Source organism: Mus musculus, chromosome 1, assembly GCF_000001635.26.
Source record: "Mus musculus strain C57BL/6J chromosome 1, GRCm38.p6 C57BL/6J".
NCBI lineage: Eukaryota > Metazoa > Chordata > Mammalia > Rodentia > Muridae > Mus > Mus musculus.
In genome coordinates, this window is record NC_000067.6 from 64910444 (window position 1) to 64930237 (window position 19794).

The window sequence follows — 19794 nt, forward strand, 5'->3', positions numbered from 1 at the left end:
TAGGAGCTCGTGTGGACGGCAGTCTGAGTGACAGATGCTGGAGTTGGAGGCAAATCATTTAAGGGAGAAAAAAGGCTGCCTCAAAATTCAAATACTAACTATGCTCATCAGACAAAATGAAGCCAGAATGTAGGTAAAGAGTTAGACCCATCCCAGTACTTTCTTTAAATTCATCACAGCCTAGAACCCTGTTGGAATATCATGAATGCTTCCATAGTGCAAGGGTAATGTGAAAACCTGGTGATTTTTCAGGAAATCAATACCTTCATGGTTGAAATGCTTAACATATACAGAAGAAACACTTTAAAGGAATATGTTCATAAAACCTAGGAAAAACTAAAGGATGGTTTGATTTACCTACTAAGAGCATTCTATTACCAGGTGCCATACACCTTTGATCCCAGCACATGGGAGGCAGAGGCCAGCCTGGTCTACAGAGCAAGTTCCAGGACAGCCAGGGCTGATACACAGAGAAACCCTGTCTTGAAAAACCAAATGAACAACAACAGAACATTTTATAGCTAGGTTAGTTAGTACTTTCTCCATGTCAATATACATTTAGTTAATTTGGAAATGTCATAATAAAGCCTCAGGGGTTGTAACTTCAATAGGTCATAGGATGGGTCCAGACAGTCCTTCTCACATCACATCACACGCCTGATTCTAAGGCATCTTTTGATAGACCTTGGGGTAGACAGATCTCTGATAGGCATCTTAGAGTACTAAGGTCTTTTCTCTAAAAAGTGAGACACAAGTCACGGGCCATAACAGAGGTCCAAACAAGTAGACAAGGATGGCTTATGAGAATAATGTTTAATTTTACCTGGAACATGAGAAAAAGGAAGGAGCAGAAGTAGAGATGGCCAAGAAAGACTTGGGAGAAAGAACATTTGAGATACAACAGAGTAGGTGCAATACAGAATTATATCCATAGCCACCGCCCTTGATCTTAGGGTCCACTGCTTTGTTAGCATGCCCTAATTTCCATCCAAAACAAGAGAAGGAGCTTGGTGCTCTTTGGGTTTTTATTGATTTGATTTCATTAAAACATTTTCAGTGTTAGCATTAATCAATGTGGAAAGACACGTGGGCATAAAGTCCTATTTCCTACTATAAAATTAACTTTTAAGTTATCCCCCACAGTTCAACTTCTGGGACCAACTATGTTTCCTCCAAAAATTAAATAATTAATTTTTTAAAAAAATTAATTCAAGAAATAAATTGGTATTGCTCTATTAGATTACCTTATCTATAGATACATTAAATATCAAGTTTAGGGGTAATCCTTAGGTACCTAGGAGGCTCAAGGAAGGAGAATTACAGGTTACAGGCTAGCCTGAACTACATAGAAAGAGCCTAAGTCCAAAAACTATAAAAGAAGGCAACTTTTTATATAACTATGTTTCCGCCTTAGACAGATCTTAGGAAGCCTCCCAAATAAGAATTCTTACTCTTAGGGTCCATGGGAAGCTCAGACATTTAAAGATCCTAGGTAGGAATTACGAAGGGTCTCAACCTACCCAGTCTATCCTAAAACCACACCTACACCAATTTCTTCCCCAGGGAAAGGTCAGTAAATAGAAACTTTTAACTCAATGTGGAATCCAACCGTCCAGTAACACTTTCTTCAGAAGTTTAAGCAGAAACGAACACGTGATGAGAACAATGTTAGCCAAAAAGGAAGCTACAAAAAGCGACAAGAACTTTCCAGACCAAAGTATAGCAACAAAGACTCAGAGAAATGAACAGCTTAAAAAAAAGCACAGTGATGCCTATGAAGTTCAGGAAGGTCTATCAAAAGATCCCTGTCTTCTGAAATTCAAAATGATCTTTTTCTTCTGAAACATATCAAAGAGATACATGTGACTTCTGTGATGAAAATACTAGGAATAAATCAAAAAGGCAAATTTATATCCTATAAAATCAAACGGCCTACTTACATAAAGTGATCAAATCTCCTTGAATTTCAGGATGTGAAATAGTTTAAAATACAAATTATATAACATTGTTCTTCATAGACTCATGTTACTATTTCAGTGTGTGTTCATATTCTTGCTACCCATAAGGGTTTTTTTTTTCCTAGACCTAGAAACTTAGACTCTAAAAGATAGAAAGTAGAGTAATTTATACAATGACAGACATCAGAGCCAGGAAAAGGATTCCCATCATCCGTCTTTCCCAATTGATATTCCTACTGTGTAAGTTCTCTTTACCAAAGGAAAAAGGATTTATTGGATGATAGGCGAATGGAAGAGATTAATCTTATTTATGTCTAATTATGAGAGATTAAGAGATAAAAGAAACTGTATAGAGCAAGAACATTGAGGGGTAGGGATAGAAAGAACTAAAGATCTCAGTTTAATTGTGTTATAATCACTTACACAAAATGGGGCTGTCTTGTTTTCTGTATATCAAACATGGTGCTCAGAACTTAGTAGGGGCTCAATAAACACTTGCAGAAGGCCTGAATTACTACATCTGCTACAGAGAGACAAACGCACACAGTCTAAGTATCATGTTAAGCAATGTTTGTATTTTAATTCTGTTTTGTGCGTATGATGTCTTGGTGCACGTCGCCACTTGTATGACTGGTGTCCACAGCGTCCCTATGAGCGTAGCAGGCCCCTTGGAAGTGGAGCTAAAGACCACTGTGAGCTGCTGTGTGGGTGCTGGGGATTGAACTCAGGACTTCTAGACAAGCAACCAGTGCCCTTAACCTCTGAGCCATCTCTCCAGCCTTCAGTCTAAGTATCTTGACATCTGAAAGTCGAGGTTTTCTAATCCCACTAGACAGGCCTCTGCTTATTTTCTCCCTTGGCCACACAGGAAGTCCAGCCCATTTGTAGTAGTTCTGTTACATAAGTCAAATGGAACAATACTAAGTGAGCCTACTTCATAAGTGGCAGCTTTCAAATATGCAACACTAACATTCTGTCCTCCCTCTTCTAGTCACATGTGTACACTGATTTTAGTATCCTCACCATCTATATCAACAGATGTGGGTGTTTACTCTTTTTTTTTTTTTTTTTTTTTTTGGTTTTTTGAGACAGGGTTTCTCTGTATATCCCTGGCTGTCCTGGAACTCACTCTGTAGACCAGGCTGGCCTGGAAATCAGAAATCCGCTTGCCTCTGCCTCCTGAGTGCTGGGATTAAAGGCATGCGCTACCATGCTCGGCTGGGTGTTTACTCTTGAAGAGCAACATCTGTAACTGAAAATTCCAGATGTGGTCCAGCCAGGACTGAGGACAGTAAGGATATCTCTCTTTAAAAAAAAAAAGTTTATGTTGCACGTATCCACTCATGTGAAGGGTGTTGGAGCTACAGTGCACATGTGGAAGTTAGAAGTCTGTTTTCTCCATTTACCTGTGGGTCACGAGCTTTACCAGCTGAGCTGCCCACCAGTTAGATAATCATTGGGGGGGGGGGGGGGGACTGTTTTGTAAATGCTTTTGGTAGAGCCAAAGCAGACCCAATGCTAGCTTCCAAGTTGCCTCATCTGTATGCCTACATGGACTCCTGCTGGTCAGGTTTATTCTGCCTTCCATCTCTGCAGTCAATTTTCTGAATATGAATACAAGCCTGGGTACCCATCACTCTAAGTCTCTTCTCATTTGTCTTCAGCCACTTCACTAGCTTGACTTGCTCAGCTCTGTCAGTTTACATCTTAATGGTCCAACTGAGTTTTGTAATAGCTGTAACTGTGGTGTGTACATTTATGTGATCTCTATCGGGGCAACTGTCACATGTAGGCAAATATTAATAAAAGCGAGCCTTACTAGGTGCCAGGCCCTGTCCTAAGCCCTTAAATTCAAATTTTATCTGTACTCAAAGTAGTAAGGTAGATGTGATTATGTTCTCACATTTGAGATGAGAAAAGTGAAAGTACAGAGAAATGAAGTGATTTATCCAGGGGGATCGAACTCGAAGTAGAAGAATGGAAACCCAGGCAGGACTTGAATGTTTATCCTTAATAAACTCTGAAATCTTCCTGGACAACCTTGTAGACTGACATGCACCTACCAGTCAACAGTGCTTGGGTAAAACACTGCCAGTCATTCACACAATAGCATAACTGTGGCCTCTGATAACCCTGTTTCACAGTGTTGGGAATTAGGCTGGATGCCAGATGTCTTCCTAAACACCAAGCACTGCACAGCAGACATATCTAGTAGCTTCATTTCCCTCTGTGTGTCCTCAACCAAAAACCAAGTAAATCCTGGGCATTCCAGGCCATACCTCTTCTCTTCTCTTGTGCCTCGCATGGTCTCTACTGCATAATGGGCATGCAGTATCATCTATTCTAGGTGTAATAAAAGCCAAGGAGACTCTCCCAGAGGAGATTAAAAACAAAGTCTAAAATGGAAGTTAAAATGGAAGGCCATTTTAACTCTTCAGCTTTCAAATCACAATGGGGAGTCAGTGGCCTCCCACTCACTCTCTTGAGCATTCCCTCCAATACTTTTACATACCATTTGAGGGAAGGGGCTTTCTGTACAACTTTGGAGGGCACAGCCTACACATTTACATATCCCATGGATCCTGGGAGAATGTGTGTGATACATGTAAGGTTTTTAATAAATTTTTAATAAATAAATAAATATGGTCTCTCCCTTCTAAATATTTGTTGACATGAACATTAAAATTAAAATTCTACTTGAAGATTTTTTTACTACAAGCAACATTTATGTTCATATTCAAGGTTAGAGAAATAAAATTTAGCCATTTAGTGCACACACGGACACGCATATACACACACACAAAACCCTAGTGAGCTCTCCTTTGTATAAGAAATCACAACACAAAACAGTAACAAGATAATTTGGATGACATGACAAGGAAACATCAGATTAAGTGCTTTTTATTTATTCAAGCTGATTCTATGGCTTAGAATACATATTTGCATTTTTCTTCCTTGTTTTTCTTCCTCTAATTCTCTACCTTCCCATACACTGATCAAATAAATCTTTATTACCATTCCTACCAAAAGGGAGACAAGTCTGAAGCAGCAGTAAATAAAAGGATAGCAAACACAAACAAAAACCTCTTCCTTTCCAAGTTCATTTCCTTAGAAGACCTGCCACTTTGGTACACCAAATTACCCCCTAATTTTTCGCACCGGGTAAAATCAAATCTTCCCTAACATATTTATACTTTTCTCCCTAAGAGTAAAATGTGTAACTGCTCCTCTTTGCACCTGGGAACCAAGAGATCCACACATACAATCAGACTCAATTTCTTTTTCTCAACAACTACCACTCTACGGGATTTACTTCAAGGCCAGTAAGTAAATGAGGCCCACGGCAGAAAGAACTGTTGCTTACTTCCAAACTGGTAGCTACCGAATGAATAATTAACCTCTCTATACTTTCTATCAGGGATGCTTGTATTGCTAGGATGAAGGTATCCTTTATGTCTAAACGATGTCATAAAACAGGCACTTGCCAGAAATATGCCCTCATTTATCACACGAAATGCCATGTGGTATTAGTGAGGTCGATACTGTTTGTTTAACATATTTTGCTTTCCTGGGGGCTTAAAATGATTTGTTTTTGCAGCTGTAACAGAGTTAAATTAGGGATTTATCTTCAGCTTAGCTAGTTGAGCATATATAAGGTGGGGGTGCATTCATTATCTGCCTGGAGGCCTTTGGTTGTCTTCCCAAAGCTTCCAGCATCCTTAAGGTCCTGAGTTACACCAACAAACAGCCAGATCTGATCTTCAAGTAATCAAGTCTGGTTTCTCAGGAACTGAGAGCCACTGAAAAAGGGGTTTGTTTCTGCCTCCAAATCCCCCTCCCCCAACATGTAAATGCTATTGGTATAAGGACATTTTTTTTTCCCTTCAAGCAATTGAGCAAAGAATTTGGGGGGGGGGGGAATCTTAGAGCAAACACAACTTCCAGACAACCATTCCCACACGTTAAAAACAGCAGAAAGCACGTGCAATCCCTTTTCCCCCTTGTTCTATCGACCCCCAGAAGGAACGGGGAGCTGACCCCAAAGATAGATCTCTGCAAAGCCTGTACTAAAAAAGTCTAACTCTTCCTTACCTGCTTGTCTGTGTCTGGGAGCAAAGGGGAGCAGAGAAGTAACCAAGACAGAGAGAGCAAAGGGAGAAGGAAAGAAGCAGTAAGGTGAGGCAAAGGAAAACTGGAATACAGTTCACACAAAAATGAACGGGGCACGCACACAGCAGGGTGCAGGGATGCTCCACATCCCAGGTCCTAACAACAAACTTCTTTTTCAGAGGTTCATTGTCAATCAATTAGCCAAGGCAACAGGGGTCTGTGAGATGGGGGTGCCCAGGGAAACAATGGGCTACCCTGTTGTATTACTATTTAATCACTTTTACTAAATAAATAGAGCAGCCCCGAGGTGCTGTCCTGTCAAGGGAATTTATAACAACAACAAACAACAACAACAACAACACACACACACACACACACAGAGGGAGGAAAAAGCCTTCATTTTCATTGGTCATTACTTTTTTCCTTCAGGACAAGAGAGGGTTATTACTGTAGCCTTAAGTCCCATCTTTGTGCTTCTTGCCTTTGATTCCCATTCGGACCCTGCCACTTTCTGGCACTAATTTGTCAGGCTGAACAAAGAGGGGATTTGTACCTCCTGTAAGGTCTCAATTAGGAATGGCTTCTGCTGTATTATGTGCCATTCAGAAGAGACACAATGCCGGTAATTACAGGAATTTGCACTAAATGGCTGAAGAATTCACAGCAAAACTTTTCCCCCCTTTGAGTTTACCCCTCCCAGGGCTGCAGGGGAAGAAAAAGGAAAGCAACAGCTCTTGATGCCAGAGATGCACAGTCACCAACAGCAGTCCTCAGAGGTTAAACAGCAGCCAGGGAACAGACCATAAAACCGGCAGAGGGAAGCACCGGAGGCAGCCCTAAGCCCACTCTTGGTCCCTTCCCACATTCAACTTCAGTCCCACTCATGAGCACTGCCCTAAGTGGGCCATCCAAATCACACCCAGACTACAGAACAGTCTCACGAGGAACAGTTTTGAAGGTGAGCACTGCATCCCTGTCACACCATATAGTCACAGGCTCTTGAAACTATTGTACTCAATTGCTAGGTTTCTTAATTGCTGGAAACTTAACTGTGTGCCCCAAAACCAAGAAAACGATGTATCTGCTGAGTAGGTACACATGTCAAATTCCTAAAGAAAACAAGCATGTTTTAATCTAATGTACATGGCAGTTATGAAAACCAAATTTAGAAACACTTATGGCCATATACTAGATATTTTAATAAACTGAACAATCACCTTTTAAGCATTAATATTTTTAAATCACAGGTTCCTTATTGTCAAATACAATGCTGAATTCCAGCCTGTGTTTCACTAAAGAAGCACACCTCATTTTCTATCGTAGACGCTTTTGACAGAGGCCATAGAAAAGCATCCCCAAATAACACTTCTGCAGCACCTCGCCCAGCATGCATTGCTCTGCTCAAGAACTTTCTGTGACGTCATGGTCAAACATGAAGTTCATCTGCATTGAGTGCCTTTTTTATAGTCCAGAAATGATCTTCTACAGTCCTACCTGGCTCTACCTACCTCTGACGGCTCGGGGATCTGGAATGTGGCTGTCACATCTGTGAATCTGGTCGTGGCTGCTATTTGGCAGTTACCAATGTTATTATTTAATATCTAACATTCCTAGCTGCCTACAGTCTAATGAGGGAAGGGGTTACGTCCACATTTCTAACACTCTGACCTCAGGCACAGCCATGCACTTGGCAAGCAGAGAATAAGCAAACGAGCACAGGAATGGGTTCTCAGCCGTCAGGAGGTGGGACTGGAGAGCTCAGGGGTCCTCAGGAGACTGGCGTGAACATGGTTAGCTTTCTGGAGAGCTCAGGGGTACCCAGGAGACAGACTTGAACATGGTTAGGCTTCTGTAGCAAGGGCTTGCTAAGCAGCCACGGAGCTGGAAAGGAAGCTATGCAGCTAGCACACACAACTATCCTAAGTCTAAGCATGAGCCAAGAAATATGGAGTTATGGCTCCCCATATAGCTTCAAAACCATAACCTCAGGCATCCTGGTATGGTCATGCTCCATTTTCTCTGTAGGAACTGTTTAAAACTTAAGAGACCTAAGAAGTCTTCACTTAGAGAAAGAATTTAGTGAAACAGGACCAACGGTCCATATTTTATATATGTAAAAGCCAATATTTGTAGCTCCTCTAAATAGCAACCAAATGACAACAGAATTAAGAGCCTACTCAGTGCAACCTTATTCATCCAAAATATTTAATGGGGGAGGGACTAAGTAAACATTAAAAACTTAACAGTCTAAAGAGATACACTAAAGCCATGAAAGTCTGTGAATTTGCTTCTCAATGAGTGCATGAAGTCCAATGTGCTAAACTGACTGGCAGCCTGGAAGGCAGACATGCTAGTTCTCTAGCTGCTTTTCCACCCGGTCTGTGTCATCAGCACACAGTTACAAAAAGCAAAGCAAGTGATTTAAATCACCAATGCTGAGAGAAGCATGGATCCTTAAAAGGGCCATCTGCTATAGCAACCTCTTGGACGACTAACAGCCTCCCACTAATTTAAAAAACATTCAGGTTTGTATAACAAAGCTTTTTCTTTTCTTTTCTTTTTCTTTTTCTTTTGAGACTCTGCCCCCTACAGGACACACAGAATAATTCCCAACCTGAGGCAGAAAAACAATCTTCCTGGTTTAGCACTGGGAACGAAAATGCCTGCAAACCACATATGCTGTAAAGGGAGTGAACTGGTTTTACTCTTGAATGCAGTACACTGTACGTTACACACTTACAAGTTAGCGGTCTCTCTGAGTTAGAAACGCACCTGCACCCCATCGGACTGCCAAGCCGAAGCATGAAGCACCAGCTGCGCAAGCGAGCAACCCAATTCCACTTGTAACCCTGTGCTGAGCTCCCTGCTCTCCGTACTCAGCTACCCCCAACAGTCCAGATTTATCAAGCTCCAAATTTAGACAGCCAAGGGATGCGTCGTGTCACAGGGAACTGGGTGACAGACACTGCCAGAAAGGTCTGCTCTCACCCATTATGTAATACTTTCCCTCTTCTTCGCTTCCTTCTTCGGGCCTCGGCTCCTCGCTTTGCCTTTCCCTGTTTTTCTCTCTCCAAGCTTTAGTTGCACTGGGCCTGCTCTCCAACACTCCCTTTACTCAATGCAATGCAACATATGGGCAATGCATGCTCCTTCAGGAAGCAAACTGAGAGACAGGTGAGAAGTGTTAACTGAGTGGCAGCCTTCACAGCCCACGCAGGGCTTTCTTCATTCTCTTACTATACAGTCTCTTAAGGCAGAGACTCCAGTGACTAACTTGAGAACAAGGCTGGGCTAGTCTCCTATTTTCCAATTACAAGGAATTTATGGACTCTATCAGCAATCTAATGTCACACAAGTAAGTATATTATGAATTCAGGATGCCTATCCTGTAAGCAATTAGTAGAGTATTACTGAATGCCTGAATTCCAAAATATAATAATATAGGCACCAAAAAAACACTGAAATGCTAACAATTTCAAGAATAAGTAAAATAAATAAATGACAAATTAAACAAACCAAAACTACTAAAGGTAGTATTTTCTTATCAAAAACACTTCCAAAAGTAGTTAACTGGTTCAGCACAGGTCTGCTCTTGTCATATATACAGACACACACACATTACCTCCTATGGCTTCTATGCTGGCTCTCAACGTGTTTTTGTTTTCTGAGACAGGTTTTCATGATCAATCCTAGACTGGTCTCAAACTGGCAATCCTCCTGCCTCGAAGCCTTCCCAGTGTTAGAACTACAGGTGGCACATCTGCTTGTGCTGGTATTTCTGGCTCAGAGTTTCCCCTTTTGCCATCCTCACTGCAAAGTTCCTATGCACAGTCACTAAGACCCTCCTTAAAGTCCATTGTTTTCCGATAGAAAGGTGGCCATCGTGACTCTAGTGAATTTAAAATGTAGGTTTTCATTCTGACCATCACCATTTGCTTTTTTCAATGCAGGGCAAGAACAGAGCATAAACTCTTGGCTGGTGGTGAGATCTTTTCACTTTTAAACGCATATTTATAAGTCTACAATGCTTGAATTAAAAATTTCTCCATCAGGCTTCCAATTAAGTCTGTCTTTGTGGTAAGTTATCATCACAAATGAAAGGGAGGTAACTTTAATTTAGCTTAGTAGGTGAACAAATCTGGTTTAGGGGGAGGTCTTTTCTCACCTTTCTCTTCCTATTTCAGTGTTTGTGAGAGGCGAGGAGAATGGGGATAAAGAGGAATAGCACTGTTGAAGAGCTCTGAGTGAGGTCCACTCTGTCAATCTTACAGTGTTCCAGGGACACTGGGCTTCTTCCCCTCCTATCTCAGCAGTCATCTGCTCTTCACCCTCTTTTGGCCATCCCCACGCTGTCCTCAATACTGACTTTATAGAGTCTACTGGAACAAGATTTGACAAGGTCATGATCAATTTCAGCTGCTAGCTAGGAACAACATTTGCCTTGCCTAAGGAATGTCAGTAGTTAGCTGGGATGCAAAGTTCTGTCATGAAACAATCTGTGACATGCACAGTTACAGTGATCATTATTCAAGAAGGCAGAGGAGATAGAATCCTGCTGACTCAGGAGGCCTAAATCCCATCCTGGCCAGGCATTGGCCAAGTCATTGTGATTCACTGAGGTAAGCATAGCTGCTTCTGTTTACATTACCAAAGGGCATTAGGATGGATAGATTTTGTTCGGTTTGGTTTATTTTTGAAAAAAGGCCTCACACTGTAACACAGTAGCCCTGACAGACCTGATACTTGATACGTAGCCCACACTAGCTTCCAACCTAACTTAGCCCCCTGTGCACTACTTAGATTTTATTTTATTTTATTTATTTATTTTATCTCACTTCACAGCCCTAGCTGACCTGGCACCCAGCATATTTTTAATGCAGTAAGTACACTTCTTAGAGAAGAGATGCTTTTGATATACAGACAATTGTAACACCAACATCTACATTGTTGAATGAGAAGGGTTAAAGGTGAAATGCCACATAGGGCTTGGGGAAGGAAGCTCCAGCATGAGCATCAGGCTAGATGAAATGTTTCATACCTGCACATTTGAAACTCTGAGCAGTGAGTCCTCGCTCCAAAGACAGCGTGGTCAGGATGCTCAGGAAGCTGGTGGTCACAGACTGGCGTTTGTTCTTCCGCAGCTCGCGGCCATCTAGCTGATCCTTGGGCTTGTTCCGCAGTGTGACTTGCAGGTTTTGCTCAGAACTCCTTGCAGCGTTGGCTGCTGTCTTCAGAGCCTCCATCCATTCCTGAGCCCTCTGTCGGGTCTCAGCCCGGAGGCGGAGGACATCCTGGGGAAAAATGACTTGAAAGCAAGAGTCACAACCATCCAGGTTGTCTATCTGCACAGCCAGACACACATCCACATTGTAGCTCAACAGGGGATCTTCGTCTAGCTTGCCGGGGTGGAAAGCCATAAGATAGGCCTTGCTCAGCACAAATGTAAAGGCCTTCCAGTTGTTTTGGACAGTCAGTCTGTAGAGTGTCCCTGATTTGAGGATATTTTGGTACTGTTTGGGGCTATCCAAGACAGGGGAGGCCAGCAGCCCACTGGATTTCTTCTGTAAACAGTGGTTCTGTGCACAGTCACCATGATGGATGAGTCCTGGAGAGTTTGCCATCTCACCCTGCCGTCCCATGTAATTGGGTACAGCAGCATGCACGACTTCCCAGAGCTTCTGCCCCCAGTCCAATGCCTCCCATGGAGACTCTGCCTTTAGCTGCAGTTGAGAATTGTCATAGAGAACAGTGTCTACCATCCTAGCTTCAAGATTGCCTAAAACAGAGATGCTCTGGAAGTGGGAAAGCTGGTATGTGGCATACAGGTTTTGATTGCCACTGCTATCAAGGCTGTAGAAGTTTAAGTTGTAGGGTGAGAGTTCTGCATAACAGCTCTGCCAGTAACTGTCATGGTTCTTCCTGATCTCCAGATAACCCTTCTTCAGGATGTTTGGGAATGTCTGCTTGTGTTCTGGAAAGAAAAAAAGAAAAGTCAAAGTAATAATTAATTATGAGAAAACAGGCACATAAAACCAATCACATTGGGGTGGGAGCGTGGCATCTTTCTGGTTCAGATAAAACAAAATAGTGACATTCTACGTGGCACCCAACTGGCAAGACATATCTGGGAAATGTTTTACCCCGAGGTAATGAACAAGCGCAAGAGTACATAGGGAGCACACGATGCCGCTGTGACGCAGGGGCCTGGGTGCCACACAGAAATGCCGAGAAAGCTGTGAACAAAGCACGTGTGTCCTGTGCATCAGCCACATTGCCAGGTCCTCCCTTTGTATGTAAATTCCATAGAGCTCCAGGACACAAGAGCGCACTCCTGCACACAAGCTACTTCCCTGCTTAGACTCCCATCTTTTCCTAGGTTGGGGAAGCCAGAAGGGGAGAACAGAAAGAGTGTGAACTGTGCTGTTTAGAAACTCCTGTTCCTCAGGCAAGTTCATCAGCCCTAAAGACAGCAGCGGGCCCTTCTGTGCAGCACCATCTCTACCCTTGGCTCAGCTGCATCACCTCCGAGGTCTCTCCTCAGGCGGCAGTTTTCTCTCGAGTCCACGGTGCTTGTGCTGTGCCCTCGGCTTATGAGGTTCTGTGCCACTGCTTCAGTAAGCGACTACACACTTACCTTTCCTCCCACTCCTCTCGCCTTCCCTCATCTTATCGGTAGGCACACGGCCCTGGTCAGTATCAGGCAGCCCTACAATAATATTCCTCTACCACAGGCTTTTATCAGACTAGGTTATCTAAGCTATTTAATGGTCAAGCAAACGGTATTTTAAAGTTTGTTTTTTCAAGCCTGTCTTCACTAACGGAGTAAGATCTCAATTCCTTTCTACAGTACAGCACACAGGACAACACCTTATCACTACAAAAACAGGTCCTTAGTAAATATAATATTGTTAGGTAGGTATAGGTATACTTGTAATGTCAGCACTGGAAAAACTGAGGCAGGAGGATCACAGAGCTCATGAGTTCAAGGACAGCCTGCTACACACTGAGAACCATTCTAGCCTATACTACGAAGCAAGTATTTGTCTTAAATAAATAAAAAATGAAAACTAAAAAAGAGTACTTGTTAAATTAGAATAGAGCTTCTAGCACAACACCTAGCCCACAAGGGGCGTAATTCCCGTCCCACCTCTGTTCTCCCTTTCCTCGCTTGCAGTTATCCAGTCACAACACCTTTAGTCTGTGGTAACCCTCACTGAATGCCATGCAGAGCTTTAATAAAAGGGACTATCAGTATAGAGACTTCCTGGGAATTTACTTCTTGAGACAGGCTCTCTTTTGGTAGCCAAGGCTAGCCTCAAACTAAGATCTTTCTGCCCCAGCTTCCTGGATGCAGAGACTGTAAGTACAGGCTGGCATACCTTGTCTCCTGAGACTTTGGTCTGCCACGAAAGAATATCCACGGGAGAGAATGGTTTAAAAAAAGGTGACCTGGTAAAATTTTTTTGTCTTAGCTACTTCTTTTTTTGTTTGTTTGTTTGTTTGTTTTTCGAGACAGGCTTTCTCTGTGTAGCCCTGGCTGTCCTGGAACTCACTTTGTAGACCAGGCTGGCCTTGAACTCAGAAATCCACCTGCCTCTGCCTCCTGAGTGCTGGGATCAAAGGCGTGCGCCACCATGCCCGGCGTCTAAGCTACTTCTTAATCTCTCTGCTGACATCTTCTACAGACAGCCACAACCTGACTCATTCCCTGAAGATAGATCACACTTGCAAAGGGGAAAAGGAGAGAAGTAAGGAGGGAGGGAAGAGCAGAAGGAAGGATGGACGGATGGACAGACAGACGGACTAGCTAGTTCTCATCTTAAAATACCAAACCATCAGAGGAAAGGAGAGACAAGAGGTGGCGAACAGTCTGTTTCCGCTGCTTTATGTCTCTGGTCCTAACGTTAATTCATTACTGTTTCTGTGGCAACTAAAAAGCCGTTAATTTTTCACAGCCCACGCTAGCCCCTTTGTAGAAAGAGATAATGGGTGCCTACTCTCAGACATCTCTCTGCTGACAGCGCAGGAGGCAGGCAGGGCTGAGTGGCACTGCTGCCCCCTCTGCCCTCTCATTTCCATCAGGCCGCCTTCTTACAGTCAGACCTCGGCTTGTGCCCTGCTCAGCCCTCCTGTGACCCAGCAGCTCAGCTTTGAGTTCCCGAGCGAAGCAGAACCCAGCTCTCCTGCTTTTAGACAGAAATTACCACCTCCCTTTCTTACTCTCCTGAGAGCCTTTTACTGCAGCTGCTGGCCCAGCAGCACAGCAGACCATGCTCACCCCTTTCCGAGGTCTACACTCAGATGTAGATGACAGGTCAGACGGAAGGAACAAGAACTTTCCCTAGGATATCTCCAGGGTAGAAAGCTAGAGTGTGCTCCGACACTGTCTGCTCCAGGATTGAGCCTGCACGGAGTGGATGCAGGAGTATTGCTGTGTCTGAGACCAGCCTAGGCTGCCATGAAAAACCCTGTCTCCATACAACTAATAAACAAGTCAGGAAAGCAGGAAAGGCCAGCAAGCTTCTCAGGAGTTACCCCTTTCTCAGACCAGCACTGCTCATGTCCTCTTTTCTTACATCTGTGCTTGAAGGATTAGCCATCTGTAACTATAGGGCTGGAGAACTACCATGTCTCTCTGATTCCCAGCAACTAGTACTTTCTATGGGATCTGAAGTTTACTTTAAATATTTTTTGCTACTGACAAATGAGAAGATATAGATGTGTATGTGCATATATACACATGCATACATATAAACATGTATATATACATATATACACATACATATATGTGTGTGTATATATATATACACACACAAACACAGATATGTAAACTCATTATTTTGCCATAGTTGGAGTTTTCCCTAGATCTTAGCATTTTAACTCATTAAATTTATACATATATTTTAAAGTGCTCAAAATTTCAATCTTAATGAATATAAGTGATTCAGATAGATAAATAATAAGATTTATACCATTTCCCCCAAAATGCAGAAACATCTTTTTTTTTCTTTTTCTTTTCTTTTCTTTTTTTTTTTTTTTTTTTGGTTTTTTCAGACAGGGTTTCTCTTTATAGTCCTGGCTGTCCTGGAATTCACTTTGTAGACCAGGCTGGCCTTGAACTAACTCAGAAATCCGCCTGCCTCTGCCTCCCAAGTGCTGGCAGAAACATCTTTAAAAAAAAAAACCCACAACAACTTTCATAATGAAGCAACCACAGAAATTCTTCATAAAACTAAGAAGCAGGCAAGCGTATCCACCACCTATACTCCCTGCTGCCCAGCATCTCTGCTGGCTGTCAGAACTGGCTCACTTCCTCTTTAATGAAGGTCCCTTTCCGCTTCTCCTGGTCCTCCCCAGAGCAGTGGTATCAGAACCATGACTGCAGCTAACTAAAGAGGAAGAGAGAACTTTCCTGCCTGCACCTGACTTACTTCTGCATGCCCCACCCACCAGACACCTCACCCACCAGAGTTCCTCTTTATCATTATTTCCTCATCAATTCTCCAAAACAGTTCCATCCTAAGACATCCATCTTCATCAAGAGCCAGGCTGCCTCCTTCCTGGCTATCCCATAGCTTTCTGGGTCTCTCTTAGCCCTTTCCATATTCCTTGTCAGGTTAAACCTATTCACACATTCTAAAAGTCATACTTAGTCTGAGCTCCCAAGCTTAACCACCAATATTCCATTATGGAGATTTTCAAACACCATTAAAGACATGTAGAAAGTGAAGATATTCATTTAGCTTCAAAAAGCACTTGTGTAGGGAGATGGCTCAGTAGGTAAATACAAATGAGGGCCTGAGTTTGGATCCCAAGCACTCAAGCAAAAAGCCAGGCAGGGGTGCAAATCTGTAACCCCTGCACTTAGGGGCTGGTGAGAGGAAGGTCCCAGGAGCTTGCAGGCTAGCCAATCTAGCCAAAACTGTGAGCTCCAAATTCAGTGAGAAGCCTGTCTCAAAAAACAAGGTGGGGAGAGGCAGAGGAAGGCACATGATGCTGTTGGTCTCTGGTCTCCATATATACACAGGAAAGTATATCCAAAAACATGCACACATACATATACATTCAACACACACACACACACACACCATCAAGTTTCTACTATATTTGTTTTGTCACCTCTACTTCTTTAACTCTTGATTTTTATTTCATTATTTTCCTAGAATGTCTGAAGTAAATTAAAGGCATTATACCATTTCAACTATAGATGTATCTCTATTTAAATGATCAGAATTTTTTTTTGAGACAGGGTTTGTCTATGTAACCTTGACTGTAGACCAGGCTAGCCTTGAACTCAGAGTTCTACCTGCCTCTGCCTCCCAAGTGCTGGAATTAAAGGCCTGTGCCACCACCACCAGATGACAAAAATGGGAACTTTCAAATTCATGTTATTTTCACAATCGCACATTAATAACCCATGTTCTGAGGGTATTGTCTGTCCTGATATGTCTGTAAGGTCTCTCACCCTTTCTCATACTCGATCTAACCCCCCCACACACACTTTCCAGTGCTTTATGTACTACCCACCCTTCTCTACCCTACCTCCATTTTCACCTCCTTAGTGAGACTACACCTTACACTCAAATTAGAGAACTGTTCTCAACTCTCCTCTATCACATCACCTTCCTGTATTTCCTGCTAAGAATTCTCTCCTCCAAGGACAGTCATCCTGATGTCTTTTCTCCCATATACCAGGGGCTGTCTCTACCAATGTACAGTGTACATTGTATCAACAAACAACTTTGCTGGAATCTGTGGGAAGCTTTGCTAGGATCTGGTGTTGATAGCCCACAGAAGAGAAGAGAAAATGGGTCTGAGAGTCCATGCTATCTAGTCTAAAGTACTCAAAGCCTTTCAACAAGTTCAGCTAATGGATTCAGAGAAGAAAGATCTCGATCTGAGAAGTTCTGTCACATTTTGAAAAGGGGGTCGTGTCAATGTTGGACCGGGTAGAGCTGGTTATTGAGAGAAGACAGGAAGCAAAGCGGCACTCAAACGGTGGGCCTTTCTTTCCTTATGGGTTTTTAAGGAAACCCATCTGTCCCCAAGTTTATCCTCTTTACTGTTCACATGTCTCATTTCCTTTTCCTTGCCACAGTCACTCTGATTTAAGTCATCTCCTCACATGATAAAGGCTAACAGGGCCTCCCACTCAGTCCGCCTGTTCTTCCTTCCTTTCTTAAGACAGGGTCTAGCTAATAAGTCCGGGCTAGCCTCCAACTTTGTTTCTCCTGTCATAGCCTCCAGAAGTGTTGAACACAACTGGCTCCTCTAGTTCTTTTTACCCATCAACCCATTGTGCATGCCAATGAAGCTGGAGGAGACCCAGTAAACTGCATTCTTCTTCCTCACCAAAGATTTAAACCAACTGAGCCCGGCAAGGTCATCAGACACAAGCGGATAAAATGATCGGCTGGTTTGGAGGCTGCAGCTTAGGTTTGTAGCAAACACAACGGCAGGATTGTAGGGTAGTATCACAAGCAGCCCTCCACAGCCACAGTCCTCCCCTTCGGAGACTCACATGAAAGACCACGACGTGCAGGAGCAGGTCTGGAGCAGGCTGAAAGCAGAACTGGTACTTACTGTGAGAGAGACTCTTACCTAGTTCCTCTCCGAAATTTGCCAATAGGCCACCCCTCCTTCCCAGGGTGGAGCACGCAAACAAGAGCCAAGAGTGCTCTTCTAATTGGTGGCCTTTATGTGGGCACAAATGGCTACTAGAAAGGTGGCTGTCCTATCCCTACCCTCAGTTCCTGCCAACTTCCAGACTTCCTGTGAAGGATCCTAATCTCAACATGCAGGATATTTTTGAGTGTCTTGAAAGAGATTTGCAACATACCACATTAAGTCAGTGTGCCTGGTCTAAACACCCTCTGTAGCATGGGCTCTCCTGTGCAGGTCAGTTCCCTGGCCACCCACCCGCTCTATGTGGGGTTTCGCACCACCTTAGCTTAGTGGATGGCCCTCAGACCTGAGGTGAAATACTCCACTGAGGACTTCTCTGGCATCCTAGATCACTAACATTACTCTTTTCCTTGCAATTTTAGCTCAGGAAACACAACTGACAACTCTCGAATTCGTTTTATGTTATAGTTTTCTATTGTGTTCAAGGCAGAGGGCAGAGAAGTCACTCTGAACTAATTTAAAGCCCAGTTCTCTTTATATCAGCACAGGGGAGAAGTGAAACTGAGATTACCCTCATCCTGAACTCCCATGTAGCATAAGGGCCACACTACGCATGCTCCATGGTGCCAGTACACTTTTGCCAGCATAACACAGGCACACTACCCCACACACTCTTCCTGGGTTTTTTTTTTTTTCTTCAGTTCCTTTTTTTTTAACTTTTTATTGATTATTTATGAATTTCACATCATATACCCCAATCCCACTCATCTTCCCATCCCTTCATATCCACCCTCCTCCCCTTCAACCTCTCCACCCAAGTAAAATAAAATAATAAATAATAAGAACACACACAAGCCGGGAGTGGTGGTGCACACCTTTAATCCCAGCACTCGGGAGGCAGAGGCAGGCGGATTTCTGGGTTCAAGGCCAGCCTGGTCTACAGAGTGAGTTCCAGGACAGCCAGGGCTATACAGAGAAAACCTGTCTCAAAAATCAAAAAAAGAAAAGAAAAAAAAAAAGAACACACACACAAAACCTAGCAGTGGAAGCTGCGGTGTGCCCCACACTACACCCTTCTGTCCACACATCTTTACTTGCAAATGCTCATTGCAGTGAGTCATTGGTCTGGTTCAGGGCCTCTGGCTTCTGCTACACTGTCAATACTGGATCCTCATTTCCTCTTGGATATCCTGTTGTTGTCTCCACAGACTTTTCTTAATAAACTTATTCTGTCAGAAAAGATTACTTGGTGCCAGCATCAAATCATTATGCATATAAAATTATGAATTTCAAATAATGACTATTTCATAATTATGAATATCAAATACTATTCTTTACAGTTACACTAAAGAACCTTCCTAAGTAATAAAAGGCATCTCACTTGTTCTCCCGCATAAACCTAGAAGAAAAGGCAGGTCACTTGCATAGGCTCTAAGAAAAATATGAGCCGAATATGTTATTTTTGTGGTATGCAATAGTAGCCACAGGCAATCAAGTCCTGCTCAATTTCTCTTCTCTGATGTAAACTTGACTAGGAGATCACAACCCTAACTTATTAACCTAGCAAACAATCCAAATATAAATTTTTATGTCATTAAGTGCCACAGTGAGCTTTCTGCTCTGCTTCTATCATCTAAAGAAAATAAACTTAAAAGGATCTCCCTTAGACTTTAAGGCAACCAGCATTCCATTAGCACATCTTTGCATAACTTAGCGAATCATAGAAATGTAAGAGCCAGAAGGAATCCTAAAAATTCTATTCTCTCAACTCCAGCGAGGGCAAAACCTGTGCAATGCTTCTCCAGGAGAACCCAAGTTTTGATCAGGTATACGCTCAGGGACATGGCCTCTTCTCTAGCACACGGAAAGAATCATAATTTGTTTAACACTTAACAGTACTCTATTGTCCTTGACTAGAAATTGCCTTGAGACTGGGCATGCCACCATGAGGTGCCTGAGGTGCCATTAGGAGCCTCTGAGAAAGAGACCAAAAAGAACTGCTGTCTCTCGATTCTGAGTCTGACTGTTGACACAGAAGACAAGCCCTGGAGCTGCTGGAGCCATGTGATACCATAGAGCAGAGAAAAGAGACATCATTAAT

The 19794-nt window shown here is 42.9% G+C and overlaps 1 protein-coding gene across 3 annotated transcripts in view; it reads right to left on the reverse strand.

The window, feature by feature from the left end:
• The window catches only part of Plekhm3 (pleckstrin homology domain containing, family M, member 3), a 167705-nt gene that overhangs the window by 121324 nt on the left and 26587 nt on the right, over positions 1–19794 (reverse strand). For 2 of the 3 annotated variants that reach the window (NM_001039493.1, XM_006495982.2), the window contains exon 3: positions 11107–12039. In NM_001039493.1, the coding sequence (NP_001034582.1) occupies positions 11107–12039 (933 nt within the window). Of the gene's footprint in view, positions 1–11106; positions 12040–17589; positions 18325–19794 lie in introns of those variants that run through there. The other variant, XM_006495983.4, reaches the window with a different exon arrangement.